A 24,535-nucleotide genomic window follows, 5' to 3' on the forward strand; every position below is an offset into this window, starting at 1 on the left:
CAGAAGCAGAGCTTCAGCAATTGTGGTCCGGGGGGACTTACCCCTGCCAACCCTCCTTTAACAGTGAGCTGAAACCTCACACATTAATAGAGCCACAGTTACATTTGTGGTCTATACTGTATGCTACCTTTTGAATTAAGCAATCAGTTAATAATAATGGAGCCTAGGTTTTGCAGGAAAAAAAATGTTCCAACTGATTTGTGCTGTCTCTTTATTTTACTTTATATTTTCCTGTATGTATATAAATATATATTTATATTTTAAGAAGGCAGACTTCTTCTAAAGTCTTTCTTCTTTTTCACCCATTTTAATCCAGTCCGTGTACTGTACAATGAATCGTTCAACCATACAAAAGCACCTAACTCAGGGGATGAACCAGTGTTGTGTCCACACATAACAGGCAACTTAGCAAAGAACCAACTTTATGCATTTTGTTACTAACTGTCTGTCAAAAACACATCATTTGTTTCTCATTTCTTTAGTCAAGTCTACAAAAAAAAAAGCCAAGATATCATAGTTTAACAGACACAAAATTGTATTTTCACATCAATAAGTTTAGACGAGCTATTAGCCAAAAACTTGGTACATCTCAACATGCAACGTGTCCTTACAAATTGGATGCATCTGGACCTTAAGCAGATCCATTTTCTGTTCACTGAAGCCTCGTTAGAAATGATCTTAAGGCAACTGTCAAGAAATCATTCTTAAAGAAGGGAAACAGGGAGAAAAAACAGGTGTGCTAAGTTCCACAAGGACTTATCTGAAAATCAGTGGTAGCAGGTCTTATTGAGTGATTAATCCAAATTTGAAACTCTCAGTTTAAATCATCATCAGTAGTTACTGAGGAGGTCAGGAGGGAGGTACAACAGTGAATGTCTGCAGCCATCTGTAAAGCATAGTGGAGACTCTGTCATTGTTTGAGTCTGGATGTAGTGTTGGATATCATGTCAAAATTGGTGGAATTATCCATGTACAAAAGTACTCCTAGAGTTTGTGGGATCATCTTGACAGAGAAGAAGACAAAAGGAACCAAATATCCAAAGAAGCTTTGAATGTCCTTCAAGAAGTTTTTTAAAACTGTGCAATAATAAATAAATGATGGGTGGCTTAAGAGTTTTGCACAGCATTATATCAGACAAGATCAAAATATAAACTGCTTTAAATCCTAGTAATTCATGGCGAGAATGTGAAAGACTAAATGACTCAATAGTTTCCTGTCATATGTGAATATGCTGAAATACCCATCCCTGCATTATAGAAAATGACATAAACTAATTTTAACAAATTTTATTTAATGATAACATTAATTGTATGAACGAGTCTGCATCACGGTGAAATGATTACAAAATGAAGTATTAAACCCTTGCCTGTATGTCCAGGGTGACTGCTGCAGAGGGCAGCTCCAGAAAGGCACCCGAAATTGAATCTACAACATTACAGCATATAAGGAAGCAAGACTGAGAATGCAATTGAAAATTTAAGGGAAAGAGGCAGCACTGTTCTGTGAGGTCAATGCTTTCAGCTCATGCAGCTGTAAGTGGACTATAGCTATAGTATGAATTTTAATAATCTGCCAGTGTTATCATCTGAGCAACAAGCAACCTGTCCAGATGTGTTCTTACAGCCTGGGAACTGCACAATCCCATGTGATCATGAAAACAGGCGAAGAGAGTAAAAAAGTATTGAAAAAAAAATGTTCATATTAGAAGTTTGATTAGAAGTTTCCTTATGTTTTTACTCTCTAAATATCAGACTGTGGATGATGCAGATGGCTTCCATATTGTCATTTTTACACAGTACTTTTGATATTTGATATGTACACAGATGATTAAATGAACGTGGGAACCAACATGTAAACGACTGAGGACACCCACACTTAAAGAGTTATGTTTCACATTGTGTATTTGTTCACGTTTTGTGTAACCTTGGGATCATTTTACATCTCTTTAAACTTATTTTTGTACTCTAATATTAGTTTGATGTCTTCGTAGTTACTTTGTTACTTGCTTTTAATTGCTTTCCATCTCTGCTCATTTTGCATCACAGTTTTTGTCTCACTTCGGTTATTCTGTATCTGTAACAAATCTTTGTAGCTTTGTGGTCATTTGCACCTATTTTTTTGTCCCACTTTTATCACTTTTTGTTTCATTTGGATCATTTTTACTCTTTTCTTTGTTGTTTTGTGTGTTTTGCCAGTGTTTTGTATGACATTATGTGTCTAATATCAGTTGTTTTACATTTCTTTGTAGCCACTTTGTGGCAATTTAATATAGCGTGCCCAGCAGGGCCCTTCACAAATCAGTCTCTATATCACTCCATATACAGGAAACCCAGCACAGTCACGTTAGAAGCGCACTATATAAAATCTGCATCAGTCTGTGCAATTCCTTGAATTGGCCTCTGGATGGAGACCCTGAGTCACTGTAACTGGTGCTAGAAATTTCTAGCCTCTGTGTGTGTGTGTGTGTGTGTGTGTGTGTGTGTGTGTGTGTGTGTGTGTGTGTGTTCTCTCTATACTGCAAAATAATTTGTGTCGTACCTCTGTTCAGTACAGTAAGGTTATAGTCATATTCTTGTTACATAAAACGCATTAAAAGAATTATTCATCATGTTGAAAGTCATTAATATTGCAGAAGAGTAAATCAGACAGAGAGTACAAGATAACAAAATGAAGGACAAATTAGGAGGAGAGGACTCAGAATGTACGAGAAAAGTGAGATGACCGGAGGAGGAGACTCACTGTCCTCACACTGTGCTGGTAAAAATGATGACTGAGTTTTTCCTTTCCATGCACAGACAACCTGCCCACCAATGTCCTTCGTCAGGCACTGCAGAGGAGAAAGACGAATCAGCACTCTCTCTTCAACCATCATCCCTCCCACTCTCCCTCCACATTTCTGTGCTGCTCCATCTCTTCTCAGACTTGTCGGGCTTTGCGGTGCAGCACATTGAGGTGACCTCCTGCAGCTCCACAGCCAGACGAGACCACGCAGGAAGAAGCTGCTGCATCATTCAGCCTTGGCAGGAGGTAAGACCCCAAGAAGATGTTCATCTGCACCTTCAGGGACTATATGTGAGGACTGGGTCACTGGATGGTACTAGATGAGCAAGACTGTGGAAATACCCAGATTATGATAGCAGGCAAAAGCTGCGAGCAGAGATAAACAGGCTTTAACCTTTAAGATTAAAATGATAATGCTTGTGATAATGATAAATATGAAGTGTTTCAATGTAATTGGAAAGGCATGAGAAACAGTTTAGCTAAACAAACAAGGGAAAACCAGAACCGTGTCATCCTCTTTTTATTCTGCATCATCATTAGATTTTGCCACAGGTGGATCAAGTTGTGGATGTAGGCAGAGGACAGAGCATTTTAACCTTGTTTTGTTTTTTAAATCAAAATCCATACTAGAAATATTGTTATGACCTCACCCAATTTGACCTCATATGTACCCAGAGAGCCCAACCCACAGAGATCATAATACAATTTGATGCGTCACTGCAAGCTTGTTTACAATTTATGTGTTGCTCTTTCTTTCTTTGTCCTCAGGTTTCCTCTTTCTTTTTCTTTTTTTTGTTTAAAGGTGGATGGGACTTTTTCAACATGCTTAAGTCTCTATTTGTATATGGAGTGTTGGGAGGTGAGAAACATTTTTAGGAAATATTACTGTCGAGGAGGGAAAAAAGCTCTTGAATGCTTAGGTTTGAAACTGCTTCACAAAGTATGTAATTTTGTGTTTTTTGTCCCAGTGATGCTCATTCCAGTAAAATCTAAGCGTATGACCGTGTGCGTGGAAGATGATGAGGAACTGAGAGTAGACTGTCTGATCGAGCCCAAGCCTAATAAAATCAACACCTATCAGTTCTCGTGGTCTATCGGACCCAGGCAGGAGACCATTAACACCAATGTGTCCGGTGAGTCAGCAAATAACTTGTTCAAAGACAAAAGCAGAGTGGAGGAGCTGGAGCCCGTCGGCTACAGAATGACACTGTCAGACTTCAGAGATAAACTCTCAGACAACACCACCTTCCTGTGCAAAATATCTGGGCAGGGTGAAAGCATCACTGTTCAGAAGGGTAAGTGTACTGGCAAGTGTGCATGTATGGGTGGATCTGAAGCAGTGGGCATGAGGGGAAGACAAATATTAAGAGGTCTGTGTGAACCCACTTTTCTTCTTTGGCAGATAATATTCTCAGCTGCTCAGCTGTAAGCCTGCTTCTGAAGAACTCCTGGTCATGGATGGTCTACCTGCTGCTTTTCTTCTATCATACACATAGCTAAGAAAGCTATTTTACAGAAAACATACAGGCTAGTGCACGAGCACACACATCTAACCCATCTCTGCTTTTTGTCTACGTCCACAAACATCCCTTGCATAAAAAACGCTGAACAACATGCTGCACAGATGTAACCGTCTCTCTCTGTCTAATCTTTTCTTCCAAGAAGCACTGAAACAATATTGGAATGTTTCCAGTAATAATGATGACTCAGATATGGTTCAACATAAATATTTAGCGATTTGCTATTTGTATGCATAAACACAGCTGTACTCTGGGTAAATATTACTATTATTGTAAATATTACTTTGGAAGATGCTGCATTTGTTTCCTGTGTTTTCAATAAAGATACAACTTAAAACCTGATTCTAATTTACTGTGAAGTCAGAGCTCACTGGACTGAGATAGAGTTTGAGATGAAGAAAATGGAACATGTGTGTGTGTGGGGGGGGGGGGGGGGGGGGGGGGGTTCTAATTATAAAATCAGTCTTACCTTCATCTTGACACTAAATAATGATTTAAAGGGGTCATGTCTTGGCATGATTTAAAAAGAAAAAAACCTCAAGCGGTGTCTTTAAAGACTCCTAAAAGAAAAAGCTAAGGATTCATAAGAAGCTTGTCTTTTTACTCTAAGGAGCTTGGAAAGAAAAGCGTCTGGACTTCTTTAAGTTCCTCGAAGACGTTTCACCTCTCATCCGAGAAGCTTCTTCAGTTCTAGGGTCCAATGGTGGAGAGTCCCAGATTTAAGATCTGTGGGAGTAACCCACCGAGAGGGACAATGGACCCCCTAATGATCCTCTACCTAATCACATGAGCCAAGGTGTGAAAATGGGTGTAGGTCACAATCAGCCAAGGTGTCAGGTGAGCTCATTGTGAAACCTAACCCCACCCTATGACGTGATTTCCTGAGGTCAGATGGCCCAGGATGTGAGTGGGCGTTAAGGCGTCTGGGAAGGGATCTCAACACTGGATTATAGATGGCAGACGGTGTCGTAAACCACCGCCTCTGTTAAAAGATGGTCGCTCACAGTGGACATACATGGCTTCTTTAACTCCTCTTTCAACCACCAATCTCTTAACAATAGCTGCTACCCTGAACTGTTCTCAGATCACTTGCAAAAGGTTTACTTTCTGCTCCAAGAGTCAAGACTAAACATACAGAAGTTACATTTGAATTTTATGCTCCACTTTTCTGCAACGCCCTTCCAGGTAATGTGAGCTCTGCTTCATACTGTAGTGATTTAAAATCAACAGAACAGAACCTTTCTGCTTGATCTGCTTTGCCACTGTTATTGTAAGCTGTTACTATTTATTTATTGATACTATTTATTGGTGTTCAGTACTGTGCTTCAACTGCAGTATACATTTGGCGATCCTGTTATTGTTATGTTGGGGCTTTGTTTGTTTGTTTCTATTTTTTGTGAATTTTCTGAGTCACATTTTATGTAACTTTATGTTTGTAATGCGCTTTTATGAATTAAAGGGCATGACTTCGGATTAACTTTGTCTGACAAAGCTATATAAATCCATGGAGAAATGTGTAAAATCATTATCTTAAAAACATGCAATTAATGTTTTAGAGTATTGGAAAATGTTTCATTGCTTTCTACACCAAAGCAAAGCAGATAAAATTGGGCTTTTTCCTAATTCAGACTTCAAAGCTTTGAAGGAGATATAGTGACAGAAAGAGGCCACAAGATGGCGCGCTTGTTCAGGTAGTGGATACTATTTGTTGGCTGTTTGGTTTATGTCAGGATAGGCAACTCCAGGCCTCGAGTGCCGGTGTCCTGCAGGTTTTAGATGTGTCCTTGATCCAACACAGCTGATTCAAATGGCTAAATTACCTCTCCAACATGTCTTGAAGTTCTCCAGAGGCCTGGGAATGAACTAATCATCTGACTCAAGTGTGTTGACACCCCTGCTCTAGATGCTCAGGGAATGGTGTAGGCAACTCCAGGCCTCGAGTGCCGGTCCTTGAGGCCTGGAGTTGGACACCCCTGATCTAGGGAAACACACTTCTACTCCCACAATATACCTCGATATAAAGGCCCTGCTCCAGCTCCAAAACGGTTCAATATTCCACCGGGGTACCGCTGGGACGGAGTTGACCGGTAGAGCTTATGCATCGGTGTCAGAGGAAAACTACTGAGGACAGATTTGCAGTTTAATATTCAATGTTTTTAATACACACATCAGTTTTTCATTCATTCTATTAAATCACATTTGGTGCCATTAACTCTAACTCAAACTATATTTTATGAATACATTCCTGCATTTCATGGCAAGGATCTATCCCTTCATTGAAGTCAGCAGAATCCAGACCAGATGAGTGGACCAAAACCCCATCTTAAACTGGCGCTGTAATGAGGTTCAAAACTTTGTGCATGGTGTACCCTTTCACTCTTTCCGGCTAACCATTTGTTTCCTGGATTTGTCCCTGCTGCTTTTATCAGATGCAAGCTCCTCTGGAGAAAGAAACAGAATGTATATTATATTCTAATAAACAGTGAATCAGTCTGAAACAAGTTATTACAATCATAGGTGATATCACTGTAAGGTATAATGATCAGTCAAAGCAACATACCTGAAGCTGGTTGCTGATGAGTTTGATTGACACTGATGAGTTCAGTGTCGGCTCCAGTGTGAGCCGTCCTCGTTCTTGGGTAGTATTGAAAAGCTAATCCATTTGTATGCACAATCATATTGTGCCACGGGTAAAAAGGTCCCTGGTGGCAGGGAATTAAATCAGTGGGTCAGAGGAGACCAGCCAAGATTCAGTCTCTTAGGAGTTACATGTCGGACAATGGGATTGGAAGATGGGGTGCAATGCTGAGTGTCCAGCAGCAAAATTCAGCATTTGAAATGTTTTCTGTCTCTCCCATCTTCCTCTTCATCGTCCTCCTCTTCTCTTGGTCTCCTCCTGGAACCCCCCGGTACTGGGCTGGGGGGCAATAACACAGGGGCAGCCTGTCCACTGTCTGAGTCTTCATTGTCACTGTTATCAGGGTCACTGTCATCATTGTTACTGTTATCAGGGTCACTGTCATCATTGTCATTTTCAGGGACACTTTCGTTGTCACTATCAGACCCTTCGTCTTCCCAGAACCATCTCATTTCTTCCACTATCGGATCTACTGCTTGCTGGGCCAGGTTTAATTCAATTTCTTCTGCTGGGATCTCTGCTATGATATTTTCCCAGGGTCCTTCTTCTTCCTGAGGTGGATTAATTTCAATTCCTCCTGAAAGAATATCAGCCTTTTCTTCATTGTTAGGAAGATTGTCGTCAATTTCAGCTTGCGGCACTTGAAGAATCACTTGACTCAAAACAACGAGGCTTTCTTCAGTCAAGACACCACGTGAAAGACCGACTTGCAGCCAGCGGATCATCGGGCGAATTGCAATTGCAACCCTAACAAACTGTCAGATAATCCATCTGAAAACTGAAAAGAGAAATCACGCTCTTACTTCGAATGGGGTCGTTATGCTCTCCGTCTCCTGTCTCCATTTGATCTATGAAAACAGTCTGAAGGAAACTGGTCGGTACAGTTGTCCAAGCTGACTGGTTTAAAACTTTCAGACTGTCGAAAGTCGTTTAAAATTGTCTGAAAACGTTTTAGCAAGCTTTTTAAAAACACGATGTAAATGTAGAGTAAGCCAAGTGAATGCTGTGAGGAACGCTGCTAAGTGTTAACTGATATTTCTCCACCAATTACATCCAAATATAATGATGCAGAGATGAACGTTATAGGTTTCCTTGCTAGTTTTGCGTTCTGACTCTCCTGTGACGTCATCGACTGAAGCCGCTCAACGTTCTGCAGGTGAACAAAACTGTCAGCGGGGACTTCGGAACTTTTACAGGTGAAGCATTTTCCAGAATCAGAATCAGAATCAGAATCAGAAAGGGTTTTATTGCCAAATGTTGAGCGGGTTTACAACATTAGGAAATTGCTGCGGTGCTTCAGTGCAAACATACTGTTATAAATTAAGCTTAAATAGACATGAAAATAAAAATAAGAATAAGAATTAAAAGTGCTAAGTAGATAGATAGATATATACATGATTTATACATGAGTGCAGGTGGTGATCAGTGCCAAACATGGAATGATGCAGTGAACACAGCGTAGGGTCATGTGTTAGTGGTGGGAACAGTCATACGGTTATTGTTCATGTGTTCAACAGCAGAGGGGAAGAAACTGTTCTTATGGCGAGAGGTTCTGGTGCGAATGGACCGGAGCCTCCTGCCTGAGGGTAGCAGGTCAAACAGACTGTGTCCAGGGTGAGAAGGGTCAGCTGTGATCCGAGCTACACGCCCCAGTGTCCTGGAGGTGTACAGGTCCTGCAGAGATGGGAGTCTGCAGCCAATCACCTTCTCAGCAGAGCGCACAACACGCTGCAGTCTCTGTTTGTCCCTGATCGTGGCTCCAGCGTACCACACGGTGATGGAGGAGGTGAGGATGGACTCGATGATTGCAGTGTAGAATTGCATCATCGTCCGTGTTGGCAGGTTGAATTTCTTCAGCTGCCTCAGGAAGTACATCCTCTGCTGGGCTTTCTTAATGACGGAGGTGATGGTGGGCTCCCACTTCAGGTCCTGGGTAATGGTGGTACCCAGGAAGCGGAATGAGTCCACAGAGGTGATGGGGGTGTCAGTCAGGATGATGGGGGGGAGTGGAGCTGTGTGCTTCCTGAAGTCCACAATAATCTCCACTGTCTTCTGGGCATTCAGCACCAGGTTGTTGTGGCTGCACCAGGACACCAGACGTTCAACCTCCCTCCTGTAGGCAGACTCATCCCCGTCCGAGATGAGTCCAATAACGGTGGTGTCATCTGCAAACTTGATTAGCTTGACAGACTGGTGGGTGGAGGTGCAGCAGTTAGTATACAGGGAGAAGAGCAGGGGAGAAAGAACACAGCCCTGAGGGGAGCCGGTGCTGATGGTCCGGGAGTCCGAGACATTCTTTCCCAGCCTCACATGCTGCTTCCTGTCCGTCAGGAAGTCAGTGATCCACCGGCAGATGGGATCAGGCACATTCATCTGGGAAAGCTTGCCTTGGAGATGGTCTGGAAGGATGGTATTGAAGGCAGAGCTGAAGTCCACAAACAGGATCCTGGCGTAGGTTCCTGGGGAGTCCAGATGCTGCAGGATGAAGTGTAGGGCCATGTTGATGGCGTCATCTACAGACCTGTTGGCTCTGTATGCAAACTGCAGGGGGTCCAGGAGGGGGGCCGTGAGGGTCTTGAGATAGGAGAGAACTAGGCGCTCAAATGACTTCATGACCACAGATGTCAGAGCCACGGGTCTATAGTCATTTACTCCAGTGATCCTAGGTTTCTTGGGGACAGGGATTATGGTAGAGGACTTGAAGCAGGCAGGCACATGACATGCCTGCAGTGAGGAGTTGAAAATGCCAGAAAACACTGGGGCCAGCTCGTTTGCACAGTGTCTGAGGGTGGCAGGAGACACACCGTCTGGGCCGGGAGCTTTTCGAGCATTCAGACTCTTAAACTGCTTCCTCACACTTTCTTCATGAATATGAAGAGTTGTGGTGGGAGGAGGTGGTGTGAAATCCTCTTTTGTGTGGGGTGAGGAGGGGGGTGTTGTAGGTGAAGTGTTTGAAGGTGGTGATGGCTCTATGGAGGGGGGAGAGGTGGGGGAATGAGTGTCCAAAGTGTCTCTATTGTTGGGGCCGTTGGAGGTGTGAAGGCTGCCTGATGGCTCGTCAAAACGGCAGTAAAAGTCGTTGAGGGTGTTGGCGAAGAGCAAGTCATCAGTGGAGTGGGGGGTTTTAGGCTTGTAGTTGGTGATATTCCTAAAACCTTTCCACACAGAGGCCGAGTCATTCTCTGAGATCTGCTGCTGCATCTTCTCAGAGTGCTGATGTTTTGCAACATCCACTTCTTTAGTGAACCTGTACTTGGCCTCTCTGTAGCAGTCCCTGTCTCCGCTTCTGAACGCCTTTCTCTTTTCCAGCCACAGCTTTTTGAGTTTAGGAGTAAACCAGGGTTTGTCATTGTTATAACTCACCCTGGTGCGTGATGGCACAATGCTGTCCTCACAGAAGTGGATATAGGAGGTGACAGTGTCCGTAAACTCGTCCAAGCTGTTAGAAGCAGCCTTCATTGTGTCCCAGTCTGTAGACTCCAAACACGTGCGAAGCTCCTCCACAGCCTCGTTGCTCCACAGTTTTTTGGTCCTCACGACAGGTTTGGAGAGCTTCAGCCTCTGTCTGTACGCGGGAATTAGGTGGATCATGACGTGGTCAGAAAGTCCGAGTGAAGCGCGGGGCACCGCACGATAGGCCCCGCTGATCGTGCTGTAACAGTGGTCTAATGTCCTCTCCTCTCTGGTCGGGCATTTAATATACTGCTTGTATTTGGGAAGCTCATGGCTCAGATTGGCTTTGTTAAAGTCCCCAAGAGCAATAATGAGAGAGTCCGGGAATGTCCGCTCCATGTGCAGTATCTGCTCCGCGAGTGCGCACTGAGCTGCCTGCGCATCCGCATCTGGCGGGATGTAAACAGCGGCCAGGATGAATGAAGCAAACTCCCGCAGAGAATAAAACGGTTTGCAGTGAATAAAAAGGTATTCCAGAGAGGAAGAGCAGTGCTGAGCAATCACTGTTACATCTGTGCACCAGCCACTATTAATGTAGAAGCAGACACCTCCACCTTTGGTCTTACCAGAGAGAGAGGCCTGCCGGTCCGCGCGCAGCAGATGAAAGCCCTCCAGCTTGAGCGCGCTGTCCGGGATGTCCTCACAGAGCCACGACTCCGTAAAACATAAGACACAGGAGGAGGCAAAGTCTCTTTGAAGGAATTACAGGGACAAAGCTTTGAAGGAATTACAGGGACAGATAGAGGCCACAAGATGGCGCCATTTTTCAGGTTGTGGACACCATTTGTTGGCTTTTTGGTTTATGTTCACACCACCCCATGAGTGTTTTGCATAAAGTTTAGTATTCCTCGGGTTTGTGAATTTTTTTCCCCTTTCTTGCTGAATTTAAATAAATTAACTCAAGTAAACTAGAGTGAGTCTTCCGTCATTAATTAATTATTTAAAACACTTTTCTACCTTTAGTGTATTTTTGCTGCGTTACATGTTTGCTGAACTGCTTCATGGGTTAAAAACCTTTTGATTAGTTAGACGCAGACTCTGTTGTTCAAATAAAATCTATACTTTGTATTTTCCATTTGGCTTTCCTGGATTGAAAAGTTTGAAAATAAAAGCATTCAACAGTCTGGGTGTCGAAGTGTGCTGTGCAATGTATTTATAAATATTTTGATGGTAGGAAAACAGGTTAAAATGACTGTGTTTGGGCCTTGAGGTTAAATTTTATCTAAAAATGAACTTGTATTCCATTTTTCTGGAGACTGTGGGTCCAGAGAGGGATACTTGTTCTCAGAGACCTGTATCAGGGGTAGATAGTAGTGCTGCAGCTGTTAAAGAGAATCTGGGGACCCTGCGAGTGCTGGACTGTTAAATAGAAGGACAGGAGAAGGGGTGTGAAATTAAATGGACTGGAACTGAAGAGGACGTAGCTTATCATTGCAACCACTAATTTGGATGCCTCTTTAACTAACTTGACACCCATGGACTAAACTTCAGCCCGAAGCCCTGGAACAATGCACCTAAACCTAATGACTCACTATGCTATAACTCTTTGTTTTGTCTTTTTCCCTGGAGCACTATTTGTCAACCTTTGGTTTTTTGTTTGTTTTTTTGTTTGTTTGTTTTTTTGGGGGGGGGGGGGGTATTTTGGTTTACATACATTTTTTTTTTCTGTAATAATATCTGAATGATTTTCATGGGAGAGTATATATATAACTATACCTATGTGTCCTCTGGACTTTGTTTATTTGCGATGCACATGCAATGCTCTTGTACACTCAAGGTTTTTTTGGGGGTTTTTTTGGGTTTTTTTGTTTGTTTGTTTTGTTTGTTTGTTTTTGTTTGTTTTTTCTTTTGTTTTGTTGATGAAAAGGCAATAAATAAATCTTTATATAAAAAAAATATTAATCATAAAAAAAATGAACTTGTAGAAGTCGGAAAAAGATACAAGCTTGAGTGCAGTACTCTGGTAGAACTTCGTAAAGGGGGTATTTAGACCCAACATCTTGGATGGTATCTACAGAATATATTTTAGTACATCCTTTGGGAACTTGGTTTTGTCTTGGAATAAGTAGTTGATCATAGATATCAATGACATACTGTTGTTGCAAAATGAAACACTCTCTGAACCTGCAGTTTGGTTCTTCCAAAAATGTAACAAAATAAAACAAGGACACAACCCCATTTAACACAGTGACCAACACAGCACTTGGTCACACACTGGCTGAGTTGCAGTGTGTGGCCAACCTGGTGACCAGCATGAGGCTGAGATGCCAGGCTGTTGTGGCTGCGTGTTGTTCTTCCACATGTTATTGACGCTCCTATTTGTTAAAAGAATAAAATCTTAAATTGTGGATGTGGCTTGTTTTTTCAGAATTCTATAAATGACACCCAACAAGTGTCAATAGCAAAATAAACTGTTTGTTATTGGCAAATTTTTCATGGCCGCAACCCACATATTCAACTCTGGTGCTCAACTCACATTTTCCTTACAAATTTGACACCATTTAAGGGCAAAAGGTGATGCAAGCATTAGATATTGCTGCAACCCTACGGGTGGGAGGAAGTCTGTGTTACACAGGCTAGGACAGGTACCAGGGAGGTTAGACTAGAGCAGGGGTCTCAAACTCCAGTCCTCGAGGACCAGTGTCCGGAAACTTTTCCATGTGTCCCTGTTGCAACACGCCTGAATAAAATTAGTAGGTTATTAGCAAGAGTATAGAATTTCACTGCATGCTGAAGTGGCAACCCCTAACCCTACTCCAGTAAATTTAAGTACATGTAAGTGTTTGGAAAAATGTACTTTTAAAAGTACTTTTATTGCACCATGTTCATTCACTCATGAGTTGCTGTAACATGAATAAACAGTACCCTTGCACAATGACCGAAACTAACTGTTCTGGATGTAGTGTTTAGAGTTGCCTACCAACGGGTTGAGGATCAAAGCCAGAAACTTTAAGGTGTTATAGGTGACCGAGTTTTAGGACAATTGGTCCTAAAGGTACACAATATAGACTGTCCCTGGGTATAGCCTGTGGTATGAGGTCCGTTCAATAGTCTGAAGCAGTTGTTCTAACTGCTTCAGACAATCTATCACCCTCTTCCTGTTACCACTTCCTGGGCTTGTTTCAGGGGCTCATAAGTATTTCTGTCACTGAGCAGTGACAGTCATAAATGGTTAATGATCAAGAAACTACCTCACAACCCACTGTTTGCCAGTGGTGCTAGTTTTAGTAATTCTGCAAAGGTACGGTTTTTGAGATTGAGGAAACCTGCAGTCAGTTGAGACTGAAGAAGTCACTTGGATGAGTTATGAAGTGTTTCTCCCACTCAAAATGTTACATCCAAATGAACAGAATCCATTTTTTGGGATTTCATTATCTGGATGACTGAGCATGCATCAAGAGAAAAGATCAGCAGTTTAGTAACTTAATCTGTAATCTATAATGTTGCACTGTGTGTTTATCACTCTCATGACAGAGGTATTTGTAAGAGGTATTGTCTTTTATGTTGAGGCCATGGCATGACTCTGGCATGTTGTTTTTCATGATGAATGACGGTGTATCTGATGTTCTTGTGTTGGTGTTGTTCTTGCATCCCTATAATAATGCTGATCCAGGATCAACATTGGTACTGACCAATTATTTTGTTGTAATGTCATAACGTTGCAATGTCCTCAAATATGTGCTTGTTTACAGTGGGGCAAAAAAGTATTTAGTCAGCCACCGATTGTGCAAGTTCCCCCACTTAAAATGATGACAGAGGTCAGTAATTTGCACCAGAGGTACACTTCAACTGTGAGAGACAGAATGTGAAAAAAAAATCCATGAATTCACATGGTAGGATTTGTAAAGAATTTATTCGTAAATTAGGGTGGAAAATAAGTATTTGGTCACCTCAAACAAGGAAAATCTCTGGCTCTCACAGACCTGTAACGTCTTCTGTAAGACGCTTTTCTGTCCCCCACTCGTTACCTGTATGAATGGCACCTGTTTGAACTCATCATCTGTATAAAAGACACCTGTCCACAGCCTCAAACAGTCAGACTCCAAACTCCGCCATGGCCAAGACCAAAGAGCTTTCGAAGGACACCAGGAAAAGTATTGTAGACCTGCACCAGACTGGGAAGAGTGAATCTACAATAGGCAAGCAGCTTGGTGTGAAAAAATCAACTGTGGGAGCAATCATCAGAAAATGGAAGACATACAAGACCACTGATAATCTCCCTCGATCTGGGGCTCCACGCAAGATCTCATCCCGTGGGGTCAAAATGATCATGAGAACGGTGAGCAAAGATCCCAGAACCACACGGGGGGACCTGGTGAATGACCTGCAGAGAGCTGGGACCAAAGTAACAAAGGTCACCATCAGTAACACACTACAACGGCAGGGAATCAAATCCCGCAGTGCCAGACGTGTTCCGCTGCTGAAGCCAGTGCATGTCCAGGCCCGTCTGAAGTTTGCCAGAGAGCACATGGATGATACAGCAGAGGATTGGGAGAATGTCATGTGGTCAGATGAAACCAAAGTAGAACTTTTTGGTATAAACTCAACTCGTCGTGTTTGGAGGACGAAGAATACTGAGTTGCATCCCAAGAACACCATACCTACTGTGAAGCATGGGGGTGGAAACATCATGCTATGGGGCTGTTTTTCTGCCAAGGGGACAGGACGACTGATCCGTGTTAAGGACAGAATGAATGGGGCCATGTATCGTGAGATTTTGAGCCAAAACCTCCTTCCATCAGTGAGAACTTTGAAGATGAAACGAGGCTGGGTCTTCCAACATGACAATGATCCAAAGCACACCGCCCGGGCAACAAAGGAGTGGCTCCGTAAGAAGCATTTGAAAGTCCTGGAGTGGCCTAGCCAGTCTCCAGACCTCAACCCCATAGAAAATCTGTGGCGGGAGTTGAAAGTCCGTGTTGCTCGGCGACAGCCCCAAAACATCACTGCTCTCGAGAAGATCTGCACGGAGGAATGGGCCAAAATACCAGCTACTGTGTGTGCACACCTGGTAAAGACCTATAGTAAACGTTTGACCTCTGTTATTGCCAACAAAGGTTATGTTACAAAGTATTGAGTTGTATTTTTGTTATTGACCAAATACTTATTTTCCACCCTGATTTATGAATAAATTCTTTACAAATCCTACCATGTGGATTCATGGATTGTTTTTCCACATTCTGTCTCTCACAGTTGAAGTGTACCTCTGGTGCAAATTACTGACCTCTGTCATCATTTTAGGTGGGGGAACTTGCACAATCGGTGGCTGACTAAATACTTTTTTGCCCCACTGTATATAAAACTCTCTCCTAGAACAAATGGTCAGTATAAGTTTTTTCTTTATTAATTTATAGAATATAGTAAATACATTTTTAAGTTAGGTTTGCTATTTAGTTTAGCCAGATTAGTTTACAGTTTACTCACATTGGTTTGCCAGTGATAATTGAATTAGCCAACTTCTTGAATGCTCAGACATTATCACAGGTCAGTCGCAATGCTGATTCAAGGATTCAAGGAAGCTTTATTGTCATTTGCATCACATGTTTACATGAGGTGGAACGAAAATTACGTACAGAGAGCGAAAAGCGAAAAGAAACAGAATAATGAAGAAACAGAATTAAAAAAAAAAAACAGATTTAAAAAACAGAATAACAAGTAATAAAGTAATACAAATAAATACAGTGCAACAACCTGGGTACCAGTATGGAGTATAGTAGGGGTGCAACGATACACAAAATTCACGGTTCGGTTCGATACTTTGGTGTCACGGTTCGATATTTTTTCGATACAAAAAAAAATGTTCATGCCTTTTTAATTTGTAATTTATTAAAATTATAAATATATATTTTAACTCAAAAGTACAGTTTTTAAATTTAATGTTGCTGACACAACAAAGTAATTAAAAAAAAAATATCTGATTGAGGAATCACTCATCTTTGGAAAAGAGAGTTTATTACAGAGAAATGGCTCTTTCCAAAATAACAGCTATACTATACGCTTCTTCTGGGCTATATTCTCAGCAGCATATTAAACATATCAGGTCCCCATAAGGAGAATCATGTGCTAACGGCTGTCTAAGGCTACGTTCATACTGCAGGTCTTGATGCTCAATTCTGATTTTTTGATCAAACCCGATTTTTTTTGTCTGCTTGTTCACACTACAAATAAAATGCGACAGCAACCCTTTCATGATTTATTTGTATTAATTTATTTGTATTATTATATTTGCTAACTATACTGCCCTTATTTCGAATTTATTAATAATATTATTGTTTACAATTTAGGCATGCTTGCTTGGCTGCCTCAATCTCAGTCTATCCTTTGCATCCTCTATCCGAACTGGCATTCTTGAACCTCAGCGCCACCCGTAGTTTCTGACAACACAATGATGGCTGCTTCCACAGGCAGTAAGAAAGGACAGGAACTCTCCAAGGCTGAGTACCTAAAACGTTATTTATCAGCGGACGATGATTCCCCGAAGTCTAAAGGAAAGGCAAAAAAGAAGCGGCGCAAGGTTCCCGAGAAGGGGTGAGACGGTGGCGACGGTTTAGTCGACTTTTGCCGCAGATTTAGCTGTATTTGTTAGCCGTTAAGCTAGTTAACGACTCTGTTGTTGTGCAGCGCTGTTTTCCTCACTGCCTAATGTAATAACTTACTCGTGTTTACTTCTTTGATTCAAGACTTAAAATAGTGGACGATGACATAGATTGGAAACAGATGGTCACACAGCAGACGGAGATTGAGGAAGAGGATGAAGAAGAAGCTCCAGTGGTAAGATGACGTTAGCTAGCTACCTGGCTAACCTGTCCATTCATTCAGTTGAAATGATTACGGAAACATATGCTATATACGCTCCTGTATATGAGGGGTTCTTTTAAACAATAAAAATGCGCCTGATGATTTGGGACACCACTGGTCAGAGGGCCCGGTGGCGCCAGTGTCCGGCAGCCTCGCCTCTGTCAGTGCACCCCAGGGCGGCTGTGGCTACAATTTAGCTTGTCATCACCAGTGTGTGTGAATGGGTGGATGACTGAACGTGTAAAGTGCTTTGGGGTCCTTAGGGACTAAGTAAAGCGCTATACAAATACAGGCCGTTTACTTAATGCTGAAATCTAATCTATTGTATTAAACGGGTATGCTTGTAGTTTGGGTAATTTTGTTATGTCAACAAGTTCTGTTTTAAAACTTAATCTCTTCTTAACTGTTCAGATTGCTGAGGTGATTGATGATCGACCTGAGGAAGTGAAACAGATGGAAGTCTTTAGGACCAGCAACAGATGGAAAGTAATTGGAGGTAAATAAGAAGTCACAGAAGTAGCGGGGGGGATTTGTGCAATATTAAGTTAAGACTGTTGTTTACTATAGTTTTACTTCCTCTCCTAAAAGTGGATCAAAATGATGACACGGAAGAAGGAAATGGAAAAGAACATCAAAATACAGAGGCTGGCTCATTAAGCAGAGGTCGACATGACTCACCCGAGTTGTCTTCAAAGAGAAGAGGACGGGATTCTCCTGTCAAAAAGACCCGGCATGACTCTCCAGATGTCTCACCTCCGAGGAGACGTCGGCATGACTCTCCAGACATCTCTCCACCAAAGAGAAGTCGGAAGTACTCTCCGGATGTCTCTCCTCACAGGACAAGACGTCACGACTCTCCGGATGTCTCTCCTCACAGGAGAAGACGTCACGACTCTCTTGATGTCTCTCCTCCCAGGAGAAGACGTCATGACTCTCCAGATGTCTCTCCTCCCAGGACTAGCCGTCACGACTCTCCAGATGTCTCTCCTCCCAAGAGAAGACGCCATGACTCCCCAGACTTGTCACCACCAAGACAGTGTTCAGGAAAGTCAGAAAAAATGCAAAGTAAAGGTGAGTGATCCATTTAAATTGTAAAGTGGAATCTGGTGTGGCATATGAATAAAAGTGAAAAGCAGAGACCCATTTAACATGAGTTTTGAATGGAAATTTCTTTTAAAGACATACCTTGATCTAATAATAAATCTTTAATTTTTGTTCAAAAGGCATTACAAAATGAAAATTAACAAATTAACTGTGTCTTTGTCAGATTCAGCCTCCAACAAAAGCAAGCTCAGCTCATCCTTGTTAAGTAAAAAACGCTCACCGGATCCTCATCGGTCAGCGGTGGCTAAGAAGGGTCAGAATAGACATGATTCAGACTCGGATCCGTCTCCCCCGAGGAAAAGGCCCCTTAAGGGAAACGCCTCAGACTCCGACCAATCTCCCCCAAGGAGGCCCTCAAAAACTAAACGGGGCTCAGACTCTGACCAGTCTCCACCCAGGGTGCGGCCACCGAGTGGAAGGGACTCGGATGGAGATTTGTCACCACCTCGTAGGCCAGGCCAGTCACAGGTAAGCAGACTGTGTTGGAACAAAGATTAATGTCAAATCTGATTTCACTCAAATGTTATTATATTTTTAATTGTCTTTTTTTTTTTTATAACCAGGGCCAAAGGATGCTATCTGGTGGAAAGGCAGGCCTGGTTTCTGTGGACGTTTTAAGGAAAGAGCAAGAGGAGAACAGACGCAGAGAAAAACACAATCAGCCACTTGAAGGTTTCATCAACTTTTCTCTCTTAAGATATTTTTACACCCATTGATGGAAGAGCTTCATACAGCTATGCATCTCATTTCAGCTTATCATCTATATTGTCGTATTTTATTTAGTCCTAAAATTAAATAATGAAGTTTCTACATACTTACCCATTCATCCCCTTTGACCAGATGAATCGCGTAACGCTCAGACGATTTTCAGAGACAAAAGTGGCAAAAGGAGGGATCTGGATTCAGAGAGAGATGAACAGAAAAAGAAAGCTGGTGAAAAAGCGGCAAGAGACGAGAAATACGCTCAGTGGGGAAAAGGGTAAATGTGCATGATCATTTCAAATATCACAGTTTATGTGATTATATCCACATAAAAAATTATAAAAGTGGTTCAATGGTTTATGTTAAAATGTATGTATAGGTTGGCACAGAGCCAGATGCATCAGCAGAAACTTGAGGACGCGCTGCACGAAGCCCAGAAGCCACTGGCACGTCACCGTGACGATGAGGATCTTGACCGCATGTTGAGAGAACAGGAAAGAGAAGGCGATCCTATGGCTGCAATGCTCAGGCGTAAAAAGGACCGTGGCACAAAAACACAAGGTGTTTAACATTACACATGTTTTATTTTATTTATGACTTTATTTTATTTCACCAGGTCAATCCTTGTAAGAAGCTTTTAAATAGCAGCAGTTTTGTTTTTGCTACTGTTTGTATTTTTATTTATTTGTATGTTTGTTTTGATTTTTTGTAGAGAAACCTCGATATAAAGGCCCTGCTCCACCTCCAAACCGGTTCAATATTCCACCGGGGTACCGCTGGGATGGAGTTGACAGGTAGAGTTTGTGCATCGGTGACAGAGGAAAACTGTTGAGGACAGATTTGTAGTTTAATATTGAATGTTTTTAATACACACATCAGTTTGTCATTTTGCACATTAATGGTAAAGAAATTGTGATCATATTTTTCCACGTCTATATTAAATTAGCGCCTAATTGAATGGATTGTCTTTGGCCTTTTAGGTTGTCGTATCATAATTAATAGGGTTATTTTATTTGTGTCTTGCAGGTCAAATGGTTTTGAACAGAAACGCTACCAGAGGATGGCAGATAAAAAGGCTGTGCAGGAAGCGGCCTATAAATGGAGTGTGGAGGATATGTAAAGGCTTTCAGAAAATGATGAATCTGGAGCAGAGCTAAAGAGCACACCTGCTCAACCTTTATGTATATTTTTCTGCTGTTAGAGCAACAAGACTAGATGCATCTACGCAGCAAAAGTTATTTTTTAAATAAACTACATAGAAGAATTTGTTTCACCTTTCCAAACCCTTTTGATACTGTACCGTGTGTATCAGATGGAACTGTACAGAAAAATGAAGTGAAGCATGTTCACAATTTTTGTAAGAAGTTATTCACCGTGGAGCAGAAGCTGTTGTGGTTTCAGTGTTTTATTAAAGAATGTTTTTGTAATGCATTGTCCCAAGAGTGTTCAGGCACCTGTAACTTGGATAGCATTTGACATTCAGTCTTTTTAGATAATTTTATACACTTACCACCCATTTTATTAGGCAACAGTAACTCAAATAACCGCTTGTTTCAACCAACATATTTTGGTCCTGGACATAGAAATAGAGACATGTCCCTCATGACTCCAAATGAAACGTAGTGCACAGCAACCAAATGCTGAAAGAGAGTGTCCACAGCTGACTGTCGATGGTATGGTATAGCTGTGAGGGTTTTGTGTACAAGATAAATGCACATTTGAGAGTTCTGTGGTGTAGCTAAAAAGACTGGCCTACAGAGATGTGAAAAAAGTGGCATTCAAATAAGTCATTCCTTGCCATATTAATCAGGGAGTGCATACACTGACAGGATGATGTGACTCTCACAGTGAGGGAATCAGGTTGGGCTCTAATATTTTTTCTAGCAATGTCTGATTAAGTCTAACATCTGTAAAAGTTTTAAGGCACTTTCCACCAGCACTATCAAAAAGAATTATGGAAGAATGATTTGTAGAATCAAGGAATCGGTGTCCTGGTTGCACATGTTAGACCAATGGCTTAATAACACAACAATGCTATTGCCTTTGATCTGTCACTATCTATGCTATTGATTATGGTGTAATTATATAAAATTATTTTTTTTTAAAAGTGGTAGTATTGTGCAATGAATAAAAAGTTTTGTTTATAAACTTTTTATTTTTATAAAAAGTATTATTTATTATTATTAATAATAATAAACCTTACTTCATATTTGCAAATTTGTCGACTGATGCTATAATTAATCTGCGTTATCTATTTTTAATTTAAGTTTTAAGTTGGTCTAAGTATCTTAGCACTGCGGAACTCTAGTATCCTTAGTCGGGGGAGTAGGGGGACTTTAAAATGTGACACACTGGACCCCGTTTCATTACGGAATGTTTTTGTTGATGCACTTGGAAGAGTGAAAACATTCAGCGGTACTGGTATGGTTTCACGGGTAATTAGCGACTAATGCAGAAAATATATTGGCCTGAAAACTGTTTGTAAAGCCCGTCAGTCTCCTGTGCCATCGTTCTAGTTTAAAATGGCTGACTGGAGTCCGATAGCGAAGGTGTACGACCCGCTGAAAGCTGGTAGCATCGACGGCACGGACGTGGAACCCCATGATCGAGCGGTCTGGAGGGCCATGGGTGCCCGGTACAAGCCCAACAAAGGCGTCGTTGGAGACCCACTGCTCACGCTTTTTGTGTCCCGCTTGAACCCACAGACAACCGAAGATAAACTACACAAAGTGTTCTCTAAGTACGGAGACATCCAGCGGCTCCGGCTGGTCCGGGACATCGTCACGGGTTTCTCCAAAGGATATGCCTTCATTGAGTACAAAGAGGAGCGGTCTGTGGTCCGGGCCCGCCGGGACGCCAACAAGCTGGTGGTCGACCAGCATGAAGTGTTCGTGGATTTTGAGCAAGAGAGGACTCTTAAAGGATGGGTGCCGCGGCGGCTCGGCGGCGGGCTTGGAGGGAAAAAGGAATCCGGACAGCTGCGGTTCGGCGGCAGGGACAGGCCTTTCCGTAAACCCATCAATCTCGGGGTAGACCCGGTGCAGGAACGAGGAGGCGGTGGTGGTGGAGGGAGGGAGTGGGATAGACCAAGCGGGAGAGCCAGAGAGGATCGGGACCGACACAGAACAGCAGAGTGGGGCAACAGAGGAAGGAGAGATGACCGGGACAGAGGCCGAGAGTGGGATGACCGCAGGCACGGAGACAGGAGCAGGCACCGGGACCGGAGATGAAGCATGTGGCTGCACTTCAGCGGTACTGCAAGACTGACGGATGGTTCAAAGCACAGCTGAAGGCTTTCAAAGGAGGACAGCGAATGAGTGTGTGACTTGGATAACTGTTTGTGTGAAAGGTTACTTTTTTGTATGCTGATATTCTTCAGATTGTACTGTATGGTAATCAGGACTCTGCCTGTGGCTGTCATATTCAGTTCTTCTCAGGGAAGTCTCAGGAATGACAAAGTAGGGTTGTTGTGTTTTGTTGTTTTGTTGTTGTTTTTTTACAACTCTTTATTCTAGCGAAAAAATTACAATACGGGTGGTGTCCAGCCAAATGAGGCTTACATCCCGGATGTCAAACATGAGCGCCAGGAGCCAGAATCACTGCTTAAGAGTCCAATTGGATTGCTTTGGGAAATCGGAACTGTATTTTTATACAGTTATCATAAATATTATTACCCCACATATACAATTCAAATTTCATTTCTTGCAATTTAAGTCCCATCAGACTTTTTTCCCATTTACTACAGAATGTTGTTTATCATGTAGATAAACTGAGACAAACAAAACTGCATTTCTTTTTCTGATATTAAGATATTCCAGGTATTAAATGTGTAGTTAAACTTCTTTTCACTGACAGAAAGGGAAGTTTCGCTGGTCCGGAACACTCAAGGTCAAAGGCTATATGTGACTCACAATGTAAAATGAGTTTGCAGTTTTGTTTTGTTTTTAAAAAAGCATAAGTTTAAGAGCACATTGTCAGCCCCATTTCTTTTTAAAAAGTTGTAAATCAGATTATATCATAAACAATAAAATTCGTCATTGTTTTGAAATCTAAGGTGTTAATGTTTGTCAAAGTGTTGCAACACGTTTAAGATTTCCCAAGTTGGGTAGTTTTCCAGTGTAGCCTCATGTGACCCCTGTTTTCAGAGCTGATAAGGATGTGTTGTGCAAGATTTATACTTGAGGGAAGAAAACTCAGTATTCAAACACATTTACTCCTTTTTCCATATACATGCAACTCAGGAATTTGAATCAAACGCTTACTCAGCTCTTACTCAGCCATCTGATCCTCGGTCCTGCCCAGTGAGGTCAATCAGCTTTCGGTTATGGGTCACTGGGTGGATTCTTAAACTGTGCACAAGTATTTCTGAAGTCATCAATATGAAAGATGACGGGAAATGGATCTCTTATTTCATTAAACGGTAATTCTCTAATGTACCAGAAAAAAACAAGAGGTAGAACTGACTTTTATTTCCAAGTATGTTCTGAGTAGTAAGCTGTCAATTATAGTGTTATTTATACGAAGAGACAATGAAGTTAGTGCAAACACATATACGTCAAACACACTGAAAACTGAGGCTTTTTTCCACTGGTTTGTGTTTATTACTGTATGATTATTGGGAATACATGCTGGGACAAGACAAATTTCAAGCATTTGTTAAATATGACTTTGACATTTAATATTAATCATGCATGTATGCAAACATGCAAGATGATTTCCACTGCCGCTTAGAAGTCATGCTTAGCTGGTCTTTGCCTTCCACCGTACCCGACATTCACGATGGGCCAGCCTGGGTAAGTCTCTCTTTGGACCGTGCTGAAGTTGATCCTGTGAATCAGAAGAATCAGAGCACGCAGACACAGACTAGCTGCTCCCTACATGAAGGACACTGTGATGATGATAAACCTGCTCTCACCTGAACGCAGGGTTGATGCCAATGTTGTCAGGCTGCGGGAAAGCAGGTGTCCGCCTCCTGTGGCAGGAGGATGGGGGAGGGAAGTCTTTCTGATACTGAGACTGCATCTGGGCTGTTTCCTGTTCGTTTTTTGCTGCTGCTGACATGTGATCACGGTTGCCTTCTTGCTCATTCCCTCTCACTTCTCTGTCCTCGCGTCTGTTTCCTCTTCCTGTTATTCATGAGGATGCAGGAGGAGAATGGTGAGATTCCTGTTGTGTGTTACAGCCTGCTGAAGGGTAATCAGAACTTTGCTAAAGGCAGAATTTCATCAACAGTAATCACACTTTCCATAAATAAACTTTCTTACTTTCTTGATCATACTACATGTATTACACTATTTGCTTTTTTCATTTTAATCTTGAGAGAATAATACTTTATACATAAATGAGATGAAATGTTCTTCTGAATATAAATCATTTGCTTTGGATGTCGCAGAGCTGTGTGAAGGACACGGGAACACATACACAAATAATTACTGCTGAGGGCAATCCAATCCTGTGTCTGTGAGTAAGAGTGGCAGGAATTTCACTGCACAGCAGAGAAAACAATATCACTCCTCCAGATGCTCTGTGTCTATAACA

The 24,535-nt window shown here is 42.0% G+C and overlaps 3 protein-coding genes across 4 annotated transcripts; all 3 read left to right on the plus strand.

Annotated features, from left to right (window-relative positions):
• The first annotated feature begins 2,749 nt into the window (after positions 1-2,749).
• Positions 2,750-4,474, plus strand: LOC120734327 (thy-1 membrane glycoprotein-like). 2 transcript variants are annotated; one of them, XM_040033086.1, is made up of 4 exons: positions 2,750-3,028; positions 3,551-3,641; positions 3,751-4,077; positions 4,185-4,474. In XM_040033086.1, the coding sequence occupies exons 1-4, from the start codon at positions 2,765-2,767 to the stop codon at positions 4,280-4,282; spliced, it is 780 nt and encodes a 259-aa protein (XP_039889020.1). In that variant the 5' UTR covers positions 2,750-2,764; the 3' UTR covers positions 4,283-4,474. The 2 variants fall into 2 exon arrangements, with proteins under 2 accessions (XP_039889020.1, XP_039889021.1); XM_040033087.1 differs by having other exon boundaries at positions 2,919-3,028; positions 3,585-3,641.
• Positions 4,475-16,724: 12,250 nt separating this feature from the next.
• On the plus strand, positions 16,725-20,940 carry LOC120734328 (BUD13 homolog). The gene is made up of 10 exons (XM_040033089.1): positions 16,725-16,921; positions 17,074-17,164; positions 17,603-17,687; positions 17,780-18,262; positions 18,459-18,763; positions 18,859-18,967; positions 19,136-19,274; positions 19,377-19,558; positions 19,710-19,791; positions 20,024-20,940. The coding sequence occupies exons 1-10, from the start codon at positions 16,779-16,781 to the stop codon at positions 20,115-20,117; spliced, it is 1,713 nt and encodes a 570-aa protein (XP_039889023.1). The 5' UTR covers positions 16,725-16,778; the 3' UTR covers positions 20,118-20,940.
• Positions 20,941-21,213: 273 nt separating this feature from the next.
• On the plus strand, positions 21,214-23,050 carry LOC120734330 (U11/U12 small nuclear ribonucleoprotein 35 kDa protein-like). Its single transcript, XM_040033091.1, has one exon. It carries the CDS (start codon positions 21,520-21,522, stop codon positions 22,225-22,227), a length of 708 nt encoding a protein of 235 aa, XP_039889025.1. The 5' UTR covers positions 21,214-21,519; the 3' UTR covers positions 22,228-23,050.
• Positions 23,051-24,535: the final 1,485 nt, after the last annotated feature.

This window comes from Simochromis diagramma, unplaced genomic scaffold (genome assembly GCF_900408965.1).
Source record: "Simochromis diagramma unplaced genomic scaffold, fSimDia1.1 OVJJ01000216.1, whole genome shotgun sequence".
In the NCBI taxonomy this organism is placed as follows: domain Eukaryota; kingdom Metazoa; phylum Chordata; class Actinopteri; order Cichliformes; family Cichlidae; genus Simochromis; species Simochromis diagramma.